This window comes from Cherax quadricarinatus, chromosome 8 (assembly GCF_038502225.1).
Source record: "Cherax quadricarinatus isolate ZL_2023a chromosome 8, ASM3850222v1, whole genome shotgun sequence".
In the NCBI taxonomy this organism is placed as follows: Eukaryota; Metazoa; Arthropoda; class Malacostraca; order Decapoda; family Parastacidae; genus Cherax; species Cherax quadricarinatus.
Window position 1 is genome coordinate 3,301,257 of NC_091299.1, and position 15,554 is coordinate 3,316,810.

Genomic DNA, 15,554 nt, shown 5'->3' on the forward strand with positions numbered 1-15,554 from the left:
GCAGTGTTGAGTGTGTCTTCCCAGCATTGTTGAGCGTGTCTACATAACATTGTTGAGGGTGTCTGCCTAGCAGTGTTGAGTGTGTCTTCCCAGCATTGTTGAGGGTGTCTACCTAGCATTGTTGAGGATGTCTAACTAGCAGTGTTCAGGGTGTCTACCTAACAGTGTTGAGAGTGTCTACCTAGCAGTGTTGAGTGTGTCTTCCCAGCATTGTTGAGGGTGTCTACCTAGCATTGTTGAGGGTGTCTACCTAGAAGTGTTGAGTGTCCTCCCAGTAATGTTGAGAGTGTCTACCTAGCAATGTTGAGTGTCTACCTAGCAGTGTTGAGGGTGTCTACCTAGCAGTGTTGAGGGTGTCTTCCCAGCATTGTTGAGGGTGTCTACCTAGCATTGTTGAGGGTGTCTACCTAGAAGTGTTGAGTGTCCTCCCAGTAATGTTGAGAGTGTCTACCTAGCAATGTTGAGTGTCTACCTAGCAGTGTTGAGGGTGTCTACCTAGCAGTGTTGAGGGTGTCTACCTAGCAGTGTTGAGGGTGTCTACCTAGCAGTGTTGAGGGTGTCTACCTAGCAGTGTTGAGGGTGTCTACCTAGCAGTGTTGAGGGTGTCTACCTAGCAGTGTTTAGGGTGTCTACCTAGCAGTGTTGAGGGTGTCTACCTAGCAGTGTTGAGGGTGTCTAGCTAGCAGTGTTGAGGGTGTCTACTTAGTAGACTTAGTAGACTTAGTAGTGTCAAGGGTGTTTACCAAGCAGTGTTTAGGGTGTCTACCTAGCATTGTTGAGGGTGTCTACCTAGCAGTGTTGAAGGTGTCTTCCCAGCGGTGTTGAGGGTATCTACATAGCAGTGTTGAGGGTGTCTACCTAGCAGTGTTGTGGGTGTCTTCCCAGCGGTGTTGAGGGTATCTACATAGCAGTGTTGAGGGTGTCTACCTAGCAGTGTTGAGGGTGTCTTCCCAGCGGTGTTGAGGGTATCTACATAGCAGTGTTGAGGGTGTCTACCTAGCAGTGTTGTGGGTGTCTACCTAGCAGTGTTGAGGGTGTCTACCTAGCAGTGTTGTGGGTGTCTACCTAGCAGTGTTGTGGGTGTCTACCTAGAAGTGTTCAGGGTGTCTACCTAGCAGTGTTGTGGGTGTCTACCTAGCAGTGTTCACGGTGTTTACCTAGCAATGTTTAGGGTACGTCTAAAAAGCAGCGTTGAAGGGGTCTCTCGCGGGCTCGCTCATATATATATATATATATATATATATATATATATATATATATATATATATATATATATATATATATATATATATATGTGTGTGTGTGTGTGTGTGTGTACGTACGTACTTCGTGCCGAATAATTGAACGTGCTATTTTGGCTTAAATAGCAACGCACTTCTTGCCGAATAGGGCAAGCGAAAATTTATGTATGTAATAATTTCACAAAAGTCATTCTGAATCTAAAGGAAAATGTATATTTCATTGTATTTGTTGTTAAATTATTGCAAACATATATAAATTATATTTAGTTGGATTTGGCTAAATTAAATTGCGCTTGTTATAATAAGGTTAGGTAAGTTTTCTAAGGTTCTTTTGGTACAAAATCGTTAATTTTTGCATTAACATACATGAAAAAATATATCTAAACGTATAAGAGGAAATGTTGGAAAGGACCTAGTTTTAAACGAGTTCTTGCTAATTGGCCAGTTTTACCTATTCGGATATATATATATATATATATATATATATATATATATATATATATATATATATATATATATATATATATATATATATATATATATATAACAAAAAGGCACAATACCGTGACTGGAACGATACACAAATAACCCGCACATAAAAGAGAGAAGCTTACGACGACGTTTCGGTCCGACTTGACCATGGACGTGTGACTTTGTCAATGGTCCAAGTCGGACCGAAACGTCGTCGGTCGTAAGCTTCTCCCTTATGTGCGGGTTATTTGTGTGTGTGTGTATATATATATATATATATATATATATATATATATATATATATATATATATATATATATATATATATATATATATATATATATATATATATAATATTGAGAAGGAGCGAATAAAGAATCAAATGAAGTAACAATGTAAATATATTGCAGATGCATGTGTAATATAAATTAATTTTTAACCTAGAAATATATTTTAGGTTTAGGAAGAGCTTTACTGTTGTGATGCTTTTCCCTGCATGAGGTCTTGATCCGAGGTACTGGCTGCTACCATCAAACAACCATGTGGTAATCGTCAGAGTTTGAATTGGTATTTTTATTCGATAATTTTTATGTGCGAGAGTATTGCCTCACAACATTATGTTGAGCCAGAAAATACTGTCGAGTGCAGTATATGGTACTGTTTTGACATAAGGATATTTTTCTTCAAGTAGAATAAAAAAAATTTCTTCCGTGTCCCTGGATTACTAAATCCAGGGACTCGAATTTAATAATCCGAGCCAATGAATTTAAAAGTCGTCTGCCACGACATTTAAATTATTAAATGTCGTTGGAGAGAAAATTTCATTCTCTGGTTCAGATATGTTCGTTTTAAAAATGAGGCCATGTTTAATGCAGTATCATTTAATGTTTACGTTTTCACCAAATGTGAAGCACATTTGTGTTTTTACAAGCTATAGCGTCGCTAAACCTGAAACCCGCTCGTTGATAACTGTAGTAACACTGTAACTGTTCAGCATATATAGATCATTGATAAATAAGACACATACCTGGAGGTACCTGGAGGTTACCTGGAGGTTATTCCGGGGATCAACGCCCCCGCGGCCCGGTCCATGACCAGGCCTCCCGATGGATCAGGGCCTGATCAACTAGGCTGTTACTGCTGGCCGCACGCAGTCCAACGTACGAGCCACAGCCCGGCTGATCCGGCACCGACTTTAGGTATCTGTCCAGCTCTCTCTTGAAGGCAGCCAGGGGTTTATTGGTAATTCCCGTAATGCTTGATGGGAGGCTGTTGAACAGTTTTGGGCCCCGGACACTTATGGTGTTTTTCCCTTAGTGTACCAATGGCGCCCCTACTTTTTATTGGGGGCATTTTGCATCGCCTGCCCAGTCTTTTACTTTCGTAGGGAGTGATTTCTGTGTGCAGATTTGGGACCATTCCTTCCAAGATTTTCCAAGTGTAGATTATGATATATCTCTCCCTCCTGCGTTCCAACGAGTACAAGTCAAGTGCTTCCAAGCGTTCCCAGTAGTTAAGGTGCTTGACAGAACTTATACGTGCAGTAAAGGATCTCTGTACACTCTCTAGATCTGCGATTTCACCTGCTTTGAATGGAGATGTTAATGTACAGCAGTATTCCAGCCTAGAGAGAACAAGTGATTTGAAAAGGATCATCATGGGCTTGGCATCTCTCGTTTTGAAAGTTCTCATTATCCATCCTATCATTTTCTTTGCACGTGCGATCGTGGCACTGTTGTGATCCTTGAAAGTGAGATCCTCAGACATTACTACTCCTAGGTCCCTTACATTAGTTTTCTGCTCTATTGTATGGCCGGAGTCAGTAGTATACTCTGTTCTAGTTATTATCTCCTCCAGTTTTCCATAACGGAGTAGTTGGAATTTGTCCTCATTGAACATCATATTGTTTACCGTTGCCCACTTGGAGGTTAACCGCGTCCTCAGCAGATGACAGCCTCATGCAGATCCTAGTATCATCCGCAAAGGATGATACGGTGCTGTGGTGTATATCTCTGTTTATGTCTGATATGAGGATAAGGAATAAGATGGGGGCGAGTACTGTGCCTTGTGGAACAGAGCTCTTCACTATGGCAGCCTCCGATTTAACTCTGTTGACCACTACTCTTTGTGTTCGATTTGTTAGGAAGTTGAAGATCCATCTCCCCACTTTCCCAGTTATTCCTTTAGCACGTATTTTATGGGCTATTACGCCATGATCACATTTGTCAAATGCTTTTGCAAAGTCTGTGTATATTACATCTGCATTCTGATTTTCTTCCAGTGCATCCAAGGCCATGTCATAGTGATCCAGTAGTTGTGAGAGGCAGGAGCGACCTGCCCTGAACCCATGTTGCCCTGGATTGTGCAGATTTTGGGAATCCAGGTGATTTGCAATCCTGCTTCTTAACACTCAAAGATTTTTATGATGTGGGACGTCAGAGCTATTGGTCTATAGTTCTTAGCTAATGCTTTGCTGCCACCTTTATGGAGTGGGGCTATATCCGTTGTTTTAAGTGACTGTGGAATTTCACCCATGTCCAAGCTCCTCCTCCATAGTGTACTTTGGGCACGCGAGAGGGGTTTCTTGCAGTTCTTAATGAAAACAGAGTTCCACGAGTCTGGGCCCGGGGCTGAGTGCATAGGCATGTTGTCAATGGCTTTTTCGAAATCTATCGGAGTTAGGGTAATGTCGGAAATCTGGCATACATTCATGGAGTTTTGAGGCTCATTCATGAAGAAATCATTTGGGTCGTCGATCCTCAGACCGATTAGTGGTTCACTAAACACAGAGTCGTACTGGGATTTCAATATTTCACTCATTTCCTTGTTGTCATCTGTGTAAGTCCCATCCTGTCTGAGTAAGGGCCCGATACTAGATGTGGTATTTGCCTTGTTTTTGGCATATGAAAAGAAATATTTTGAATTTCTTTCTATTTCACTAATAGCTTTAAGCTCCTCCTGCCTCTCCTGGTTCCTGTAGGAGTCATTTAGCTTAAGTTCGATAGTTTCCACTTCCCTGGTCAGCGTCTCCTTTCGTGTATCAGATATTCTAGCACTCCTGAGGAGCTCAGTGACTCTTCGTCGTCTTCTGTAGAGGGAGCGTCTTTTTCTCTCCAGTTTACTCCTGCTCTTCTTCTTTCTTAGGGCAATATGCCTAGAACATGCTTCGGCTACCAGGAAGTTGATCCTTTCAAGGCACTGGTTTGGATCCATGTCATTTAAGACATTTTCCCAACATGTTTCGTTTAGGACATGGTTTACCTGGTCCCAGTTGATGTTCTTGTTGTTGAAATTGTATTTTGTGAAGACACCTTCACAGGTACATGCATTCTGCTGTTCAGGACCCCTATGCATGTACGTCTGGACTTCGATTAGATTGTGATCGGAATTAGTTGTTTTTGATATTCTTATGTCTCTTATCAGGTCCTCATTATTTGTGAAGATAAGGTCAAGTGTGTTTTCTAGTCTTGTTGGCTCCACTATCTGCTGACTTAAGGTGTGTTTTTCGCAGAGACTTAGTAGCTCATGTGTGTGTGACCTTTCATCTGCACTACCTCCGGGGATTGTTTCAGCTATAACATTATTTGCTACATTCTTCCATTTTGTATGCCTTAGGTTGAAATCACCAAGCAGTAAGATGTTTGGGGATGGAGCTGGAAGGTTTTCCAAACAGTAATCGATTTTCAGTAGCTGTTCCTTGAACTGTTGTGAGGTTGCATCTGGTGGCTTGTATACAACCACAATGACTAGGTTTTGGTTCTCGATCTTTATTGATAGAACTTCAACTACCTCATTTGTGGTGTTCAGCAACTCCGTGCAGATAAGGGACTCTTTGACATACAGGCCAACCCCCCCCCCCCTTGTTGCCTGTTTTTTCTGTCGCATCTAAAAAGGTTGTAACCACTTATCCATATTTCACTGTCAAAGTGATCTTTTGTGTCTCTGTGAAGGCTGCAAACATTGCATTAGACTCCACTAGAAGTCCACTAATAAAAGGTATTTTGTTGTTGGTGGATGGCTTAAGGCCCTGTATATTAGCAAATATGAACGAGGTTGTATTCTGTGTTTGTTGGGGGGATTTTGTTATTGGCATCAGTAGTTGTAATTCTGGAGGGCCATGGGTGGCCACTGGCTGCGCCTCCAGTCCAACAAGGCTCCAAGGTGGTGGACTATTTTTGTTATTTCCTTCCATTTTCTTTTTTCGTTTCCTGCCTCTAAAAAATCACCTGGAGTTGGGTTGTCGTAGCTACTATTGTTTGTCTTGTGGGGTCTGTGCCTCCTGGTCCCTTTTAGATGGTATGCAGGGCACTCGATGTTGTAACACTGCTTCTGGAGGACCGAGGAGTGGCACATTTTCGGGTGAAAGAAAGTACAGGAAGAAGAACGACACACTCCTTTAGACAGGAGGTCGCTACATTTTTTTGGGATGGTCAAAGTTGCATGTCCCATTTTTTTCCCCTGTTATTCCATACGCAATACTTGGGTATCTTTATTGACCAGAGGTTTCGCCTGTGCAGCAAGCTTTCTGTCTAACTCAGAGGTGACATTTACACTGGAGACAGTAGACGACGTGGATAGAGAATTTTAAGGTGTTCAGTATCTCCGCTTTGATAGGCTATATTCAACATTTATGTTTCGTCTTTGTAATATGTATCGTTAGTTATCCAGCGATCTACTAAAATTGCTGCGCGATCGACGTTTTGTCCTCCCCTGCCTTGTGCAGCACCTTCCCTTCCCTGAGTGCTGCTGCTCTTGATACACGTTCGTCAACACCTGTCCCACCTGTCATTATTTCGTGAGAGTAACAAATTACTTTCAGGAAATTGAGAATTTCTCGTATCATGGACGGGAGTGATGGACAGTTGATCTGATAGTATCCAGGAAGTCCGCGTGTTGGCCAACTGTATACAAGTTGAGGGTAAACAGACTTTTTTTTTTTGACCACTCCTGCAGGTTACCCATGACTTCGGTATAATGGTGGATTTGCAAATATTTTGCTGCGGATTCGGCTTTCAGTACACCTTATAAAATGCGTCACTTCAGCCCGTACTTTTAAACCACAGACAACATGGCACTGTTGAAAACACAGTCAAATGGTTGACTGTTGAAGATTTGAATAGTTGAAATATCATAGTTATACTTGCCGCGCACAGTGCTGCCCATTTTCTTTCACGCGACAGACTATTTTAAAGTCTTTTAGCTTTTCCGTTGTGCTTTATAACTTAACCTTACAAAAGTTACTGTCATAACAGGGTAATGTTCTTATTTAATTTTACGGTACCTTCAAAGATTTGGTTGCAGCAGACCTGGAGTTACTATCATTTAAAAATTACTATGTTAGGATGACCTCTGATAGCTTAAGATAGTGGATTCTTGGTTCGTTTGGTTATGGGCGTGTAAGTGTGGAGTGTTGTGGGCGTTTATGGCGTGGTGTGTTGTGGGCGTGCATGGCGTGATGTGTTGTGGGCGTGCATGTTGTGGTGGAGTGTTGTGGGCGGGCGTGGTGTGGATGGCGCGGGAGAGAGGGTGGGTGGCGTGCGCGGCGCCACACTAGTCTCACACTGTCAGCCATCACAGACGAAAGTCTTGCTGGAGGTGTCACCAACCTTCCCCAGCGGCTGCCCTCACCTCGCCTTCATTCACCACCAACTCACTTTACGTTAATATATTACTATTGCTTTTCGTAGAGACGTGTAGTGGTGTATCAGGGTATAGAGGTGCCCCCACCCGCCCAGGTTGGTGCGGTGGAGGTGGTGAGCAGCTGGTACTAGTGTACAGGTGGCCAGCGGCTGGTCACACGTGTCCACGCCCACTACCGCCCAGTACCAACACTATGGAGGTCGAGTGTGAGAGATGTGACATTGGATACGACGTCAGTCTTGGCGCCTGCAGAAACAGCCACACCTGCTGGCGTGTGGGCGGTGGGTGGTGGTGGTGGAGGGCATGAGGGTGTGCTGCGTGGGTATGGGCGTGGGTCTGGAGGAGGACATGGAGGGGCGGGGCGGGTGCGGGCGGCCACGGGTCAACTCGTGGGCGGGTACGTCACGGGCGGGCACGTCTAGCCCCCGCAACCGCACCAGGCTGGGCTCTGTCCCCAGACATTACCACTACCGCAAAAGGTAATTCTTTCTCACCTCTGATAATTCTCACTCTTACTGTGTGCGTATCATATTAGAGCTAGATTGTGTCCTACTTGGTTGTGTGTGTGTGTGTGTGTGTGTGTGTGTGTGTGTGTGTGTGTGTGTGTGTGTGTGTGTGTGTGTGTGTGTGTGTGTGTGTGTGTGTGTGTGTGTGTGGTGCGTGCCGAATAGGTAAAATTAGTCAGTTAACAAGAACTCGTGTAAAATTAAGTCCTTTCTAAAATTTTCTCTTATACGTTTAAAGATACATTTTTTCATTTATGTTAATGTAAAAATTAATAATTTTGTACCAAAAGAACCTGAGAAAATTTACCTAACCTGATTATAATAAGCGTAATTCAATTTAACCTAATCCAACTAAATATATCTTAGATAAGTTTACAATTAATAATAAACGAACACAATGAAATACACTTTTTTTCGTTAGGTTCAGAATGATTTTTGCAAAATTATTGCATACAGAAATTTTCGCTTGCCTTATTCGGCAAGAAGAGCGTTGCTATTTAAGCCAAAATCGCAAGTTTTACCTATTCGACAGCTGAGTTACCATCAAAGCAATAAAATGATGTTTATATACTCAACACAGATCAAACTGTTACTCCCCAAGACAAGCCACAACATTGAATATAAACAGAAAACTAATACTCTAAAAAGAGGGTAAACTTAAATTATTTCGGAGTAAATTACTTAATTTCAGAGTCATTGAAATTGAGTCCAGATTTAAGCTGTTGTATATGCAATATTTATACAATTCTTAAATCCAGACAAGATTGCGAAGTTCAGAATGAATTTTGATATAAATGAAGGATGTTTTTTGACCAGAGGAGTATGACTTCTGTATGACAGTCCCCTAGCTAAACAAATTTAGCATAAATTTTGGAAGGTACTTCCTACAAACTTAATATTACAATTAGAACAAGTGTAGTATACATTACACTTGCCCAATGAGGACATATATCAGGATCCTTAAGCCAGAAATGGCTACCACTTAAAAATGGGTTGAAAGAAATTATGAATTTAATTGTGTGTAACTGTCTTGTAATTTAATTTTTTTTTCCTAATATTATAACCCAGATGGCCATAAAAAATAACTTTAATACAGGAAAAAAAATTAGGATCTATAGTTAAAAGTTTTGTGTATGCGAACTTGTTTTCCGAGAATGATCTCATTATTATCCGAATTAACGTCCACAAACAGCTATTACTTAAGAAAACATTCTGAAAGAATTTATAAGGTACCTTTCATTTGAGGGCTAGAATAGAAAGCAATCTGATCTGGATTCGGTAGTTTCTCTAATGAATATTTTACCTAATTCTTTAAGGAACTTGGATGTGCACTTTCTCCACAAGATAATAGTCTCCTAATCTGTCAAAAGGGAAAGTGTATCGATGATAAATTTTCTTGTATTTTCTTTACTTCTGATTGGTGAGGTGGATGCACTTGTGTAGTTCCTCACCATCAGCTTGCCATTTGCCCAGGTGATGTCTCCGGCTGGACGTTTTTTTCCTGCTATCGTGTCTGCATAGTTGGGTGCCTTCCTTACTGCTGGGCATAGGGCTATGGTAAGGCTTCTTATGATGTTGACCTCTTCATACCTTGCATTCCTTCCCTCAGAATTACAACAAACACGACCGTGATATCAGAACTGGTCTGCTGCAGATACACCTGTATCCGTTGAGGATAGGGACAGCAAGGCGCAGGGCTACATTAATATTAATAGTCTTTGGATCAAGCGTTTGCCTAGGATGGAATTTGGGACCGCCAACAGAAAATTTCCTGCCTGAGGAGCTCTACCAGGAGAGCTCTTCTCTTCTCCGATATACTCAAGCAATGAGGCCATATTTTTTATTGTGGAACCATAACAGTGTCATTGTATGTGGCCTTTAGAGAAAGCTCGTCTGGTTGAGGTTCTTGTTAGAGAATCTCACCACTTGGTGTCTTCAATAATATATATATATATATATATATATATATATATATATATATATATATATATATATATATATTATAATATGTCGTGCCGAATATGTAAAATTGGTCAATTATCAAGAACTCGTTTAAAATTAAGTCTTTTTTTTTTTTCATTGATGTTAGTGTGAAAATAATTTTTTACCAAAAGAACCTTAGAAAACTTACCTAACCTTATAACAAGCGCAGTTTAATTTAGCCTAATCCAACTAAATATGTTTTAGATAAGTTTACGATTATTTAATAATAAATACAATGAAATATATTTTTTTCGTAAGGTTCAGAATGATTTCTGTGAAATTATTGCATACCCAAATTTTCGTTTGCTTTATTCGGCAACAGGAGCGTTGCTATTTAAGGCAAAATCGCTAGTTTTACTTATTCGGCACGACACACACACACAGGGAGTAGAATGAAATCGGAAGCTGCCATAGTGAAAAGCTCTGTTCCACAAGGCACAGTACTCGGCCCCATCCTGTTCCTCATCCTCATATCAGACATAGACAGAGATGTAATCCACAGCACCGTGTCATTCTTTGCAGATGATACTAGGATCTGTATGAGACTGTCATCTGTTGAGGACGCGGTTAACCTCCAAGAAGATATAAACAAAGTTTTCCAAATAGCAACGGAAAATAATATGATGCTCAATGAGGACAAATTCCAACTACTCCGTTATGGAAAACTGGAGGAGATAGTAACTAGAGCAGAGTATTCTACATACTCTGATCATACAATAGAGCGGAAAAATAATGTGAGGGACCTGGGAGTGGTAATGTCTGAGGATCTCACTTTCAAGGATCACAACAATGCCACGATCACAACTGCAAATAAAATGATAAGATGGATAATGAGAACGTTCAAAACAAGAGATGCCAAGCCATTGATGATCCTTTTCAAATCACTTGTTCTCTCTAGGCTGGAATACTGCTGTACATTAACATCTCCGTTCAAAGCAGGTGAAATTGCAGATCTAGAGAGTGTACAGAGAACCTTTACTGCACATATAAGTTCTGTCAAACACCTCAACTACTGGGAACGCTTGGAAGCACTTGACTTGTACTTGCTGGAGCGCAGGCGAGAGAAATGTATCATAATCTACACTTGGAAAATCCTAGAAGGAATGGGCCCGAATCTGCACACACAAATCACTCACTACGAAAGTATAAGAATGGGCAGGCGATGCAGAATACCCCCAATGAAAAGTAGGGGCGCCATTGGTACACTAAGAGAAAACACCATAAATATACGCGGCCCAAGACTGTTCAACAGCCTCCCACCAAGCATAAGGGGAATTACCAATAGGCCCCTGGCTGCCTTCAAGAGGGAGTTGGACAGATACTTAAAGTCGGTGCCGGATCAGACGGGTTGTGGTTCGTACGTTGACTACGTACGGCCAGCAGTAACAGCCTGGTTGATCAGGCCCTGATCCACCAGGAAGCCTGGTCGTGGACCGGGTCGCGGGGGCGTTGATCCTGGAATACCCTCCAGGTAGGCACTCACACTATCGTATGTCCTCTGATGACGGTAAAACACCTAGCTTGGCTGGGTGCGTCATTCTTGTAGGATTGCGTGGTCCTGTGGGTTAGAGCGTCATGTGTTATGGCTCACCATGAGGCGGGCCAAAGCAGCATGGGTTCGAGTCCTTAGCTAGTTACAGTGTTGTTATTGAGCAATACCGCTCGTTCGTGGTTACAATAAATACACACACACACACGTTTGTGTGTGTGTGTGTGTGTATTTATTGTATGTGTGTGTGTATTTATGTGTGTGTGTGTATCATGTATTTCTCTAGCACAAGCAAGAACTCTGGGGATAACTATAGTGTACAACTACACAGGATATGTTATTATCACTCACTAGGACATGGTCTTCATATCCTCAGGACCTGGTCGTTCTATCCTCAGGACCTGGTCGTTCTATCCTCAGGACATGGTCGTTCTATCCTCAGGACCTGGTCGTTCTATCCTCAGGACCTGATCGTTCTATCCTCAGGACCTGGTCGTTCTATTCTCAGGAAATGGTCGTTTTATCAGGACCGGGTCGTTCTATCCACAGGATCTAGTCGTTCTATCCACAGGACCTGGTCGTTCTATCAGGGCCTGGTCGTTCTATCCACAAGACCTGGTCGTTCTTTCATTAGGACTTAGTCGTTCTATCAGGACCTAGTCGTTCTATCAGGACCTGGTCGTTCTGTCATCAGGATCTGGTCGTTCTGTCATCAGGACATGGCGGTTCTATCCACAAGACCTACTCGTGATAACGGACATGTTAAGTAGTTGATTCTGAGTAACGGTGGTGAGAATGACGGTGGCATAAAATGCGATATCCCATCCAATTTTAAATGGAGCGAAACTCCGAGTTTATATACTAAATTCAGATTTTTTTTTACCAGACTAGAGCGTTAAGCCGCTTAGGGCAGATGAAGTGCAAATAAATTATTACAACCAAGGCCACCTTAATCCAAAGTTACCCACGGAAAACTTGAATTGTTGGGGTCAGTATGGTGATGTGTGATGGTTGGTGGTGGTAGTGTGAAGGGTGGGTGTAGTGTGAGGGATGATGGTAGTAGTGTGAAGACTGGGTGTAGTGTGAGGGATGATGGTGGTAGTGTGAAGGCTGGGTGTAGTGTGAGGGATGATGGTAGTAGTATGAAGGGTGGGTGAAGTGTGAGGGATGATAGTAGTAGTGTGAAGGGTGGGTGTAGTGTGAGGGATGATAGTAGTGTGAAGGCTGGGTGTAGTGTGAGGGGATGATGGTAGTAGTGTGAAGGCTGGGTGAAGTGTGAGGGATGATGGTAGTAGTGTGAAGGCTGGGTGTAGTGTGAGGGGATGATGGTAGTAGTGTGAAGGCTGGGTGAAGTGTGAGGGATGATGGTGGTAGTGTGAAGGCTGGGTGTAGTGTGAGGGGTGATGATGGTAGTGTGAAGGGTGGGTGAAGTGTGAGGGATGATGGTGGTAGTATGAAGGGTGGGTGTAGTGTGAGGGATGATAGTGGCAGTATGAAGGGTGGGTGTAGTGTGAGGGATGATGGTGGTAGTGTGAAGGGTGGGTGTAGTGTGAGGTATGATGGTAGTATGAAGGGTGGGTGTAGTGTGAGGGATGATGGTGGTAGTATGAAGGGTGGGTGTAGTGTGAGGGAGGATGGTGGTAGTTTGAAGGGTGGGTGTAGTGTGAGGTATGATGGTGGTAGTGTGAAGGGTGGGTGTAGTGTGAGGGATGATGGTGGTAGTATGAAGGGTGGGTGTAGTGTGAGGGATGATGGTGGTAGTATGAAGGGTGGGTGTAGTGTGAGGGATGATGGTGGTAGTATGAAGGGTGGGTGTAGTGTGAGGGATGATGGTGGTAGTATGAAGGGTGGGTGTAGTGTGAGGGATGATGGTGGTAGTATGAAGGGTGGGTATAGTGTGAGGGATGATGGTGGTAGTATGAAGGGTGGGTGTAGTGTGAGGTATGATGGTGGTAGTGTGAAGGGTGGGTGTAGTGTGAGGGATGATGGTGGTAGTATGAAGGGTGGGTGTAGTGTGAGGGATGATGGTGGTAGTATGAAGGGTGGGTGTAGTGTGAGGTATGATGGTGGTAGTATGAAGGGTGGGTGTAGTGTGAGGGATGATGGTGGTAGTGTGAAGGGTGGGTGTAGTGTGAGGGATGATGGTGGTAGTATGAAGGGTGGGTGTAGTGTGAGGGATGATGGTGGTAGTATGAAGGGTGGGTGTAGTGTGAGGTATGATGGTGGTAGTGTGAAGGGTGGGTGTAGTGTGAGGGATGATGGTGGTAGTATGAAGGGTGGGTGTAGTGTGAGGGATGATGGTGGTAGTATGAAGGGTGGGTGTAGTGTGAGGGATGATGGTGGTAGTATGAAGGGTGGGTGTAGTGTGAGGGATGATGGTGGTAGTATGAAGGGTGGGTGTAGTGTGAGGGATGATGGTGGTAGTATGAAGGGTGGGTGTAGTGTGAGGGATGATGGTGGTAGTATGAAGGGTGGGTGTAGTGTGAGGGATGATGATGGTAGTATGAAGGGTGGGTGTAGTGTGAGGGATGATGGTGGTAGTATGAAGGGTGGGTGTAGTGTGAGGGATGATGGTGGTAGTATGAAGGGTGGGTGTAGTGTGAGGGATGATGGTGGTAGTATGAAGGGTGGGTGTAGTGTGAGGGATGATGGTGGTAGTATGAAGGGTGGGTGTAGTGTGAGGGATGATGGTGGTGGTAGTGTGAAGGATGGGGGTAGTGTGAAGGATGGTGGTATTGTGACGGATGATGGTAGTGTGAAGGATGGTGGTATTGTGACGGATGATGGTAGTGTGAAGGATGGTGGTATTGTGACGGATGATGGTATTGTGACGGATGATGGTAGTGTGACGGATGGTGGTAGTGTGACGGATGATGGTAGTGTGACGGATGATGGTAGTGTGAAGGATGGTGGTATTGTGACGGATGATGGTAGTGTGAAGGATGGTGGTATTGTGACGGATGATGATAGTGTGAAGGATGGTGGTATTGTGACGGATGATGGTAGTGTGAAGGATGGTGGTATTGTGACGGATGATGGTATTGTGACGGATGATGGTATTGTGACGGATGATGGTAGTGTGAAGGATGGTGGTAGTGTGACGGATGATGGTAGTGTGACGGATGATGGTAGTGTGACGGATGATGGTAGTGTGACGGATGATGGTAGTGTGAAGGATGGTGGTATTGTGACGGATGATGATAGTGTGAAGGATGGTGGTATTGTGACGGATGATGGTAGTGTGACGGATGATGGTAGTGTGACGGATGATGGTAGTGTGACGGATGATGGTAGTGTGACGGATGATGGTAGTGTGAAGGATGGTGGTAGTGTGAAGGATGGTGGTAGTGTGACGGATGATGGTAGTGTGACGGATGATGGTAGTGTGACGGATGATGGTAGTGTGACGGATGATGGTAGTGTGACGGATGATGGTAGTGTGACGGATGATGGTAGTGTGACGGATGATGGTAGTGTGACGGATGATGGTAGTGTGACGGATGATGGTAGTGTGACGGATGATGGTAGTGTGACGGATGATGGTAGTGTGACGGATGATGGTAGTGTGACGGATGATGGTAGTGTGACGGATGATGGTAGTGTGACGGATGATGGTAGTGTGACGGATGATGGTAGTGTGACGGATGATGGTAGTGTGACGGATGATGGTAGTGTGACGGATGATGGTAGTGTGACGGATGATGGTAGTGTGACGGATGATGGTAGTGTGACGGATGATGGTAGTGTGACGGATGATGGTAGTGTGAAGGATGGTGGTAGTGTGACGGATGATGGTAGTGTGACGGATGATGGTAGTGTGACGGATGATGGTAGTGTGACGGATGATGGTAGTGTGAAGGATGGTGGTAGTGTGACGGATGATGGTAGTGTGACGGATGATGGTAGTGTGACGGATGATGGTAGTGTGACGGATGATGGTAGTGTGACGGATGATGGTAGTGTGACGGATGATGGTAGTGTGACGGATGATGGTAGTGTGACGGATGGGTGTAGTGTGAGTAATGATGGTGGTGATCTCTCATATGAATAACTAGAGCATTGGAATCTTGTCCAGTTCTAATGCTATATTTATGTTGTTTTAATCTTAGTTCGAGACTTTTACCAGTTTGACCGTAATAAACTTTATCTCAAATTTTACAAGGAATCTTATAGACACATCCACCAGCATTTTGGGAGGAATTCTTTATCAAAGTTTTTTTTTAC

General features: G+C 43.4%; 1 protein-coding gene across 5 annotated transcripts in view; it reads left to right on the forward strand.

Moving 5' to 3' along the window:
- LOC128685179 (serine/threonine-protein kinase WNK3) overlaps window positions 1-15,554 on the forward strand; it is a 638,681-nt gene that overhangs the window by 172,063 nt on the left and 451,064 nt on the right. The window contains exon 1 of one of the 5 annotated variants that reach the window (XM_070082760.1): window positions 7,272-7,831. The exons of the other annotated variants lie outside the window; for them this stretch is intronic. Coding sequence (XP_069938861.1) covers window positions 7,656-7,831 — 176 coding nt within the window. The 5' untranslated portion in view covers window positions 7,272-7,655. Of the gene's footprint in view, window positions 1-7,271; window positions 7,832-15,554 lie in introns of those variants that run through there. 5 annotated transcript variants of the gene reach the window in all.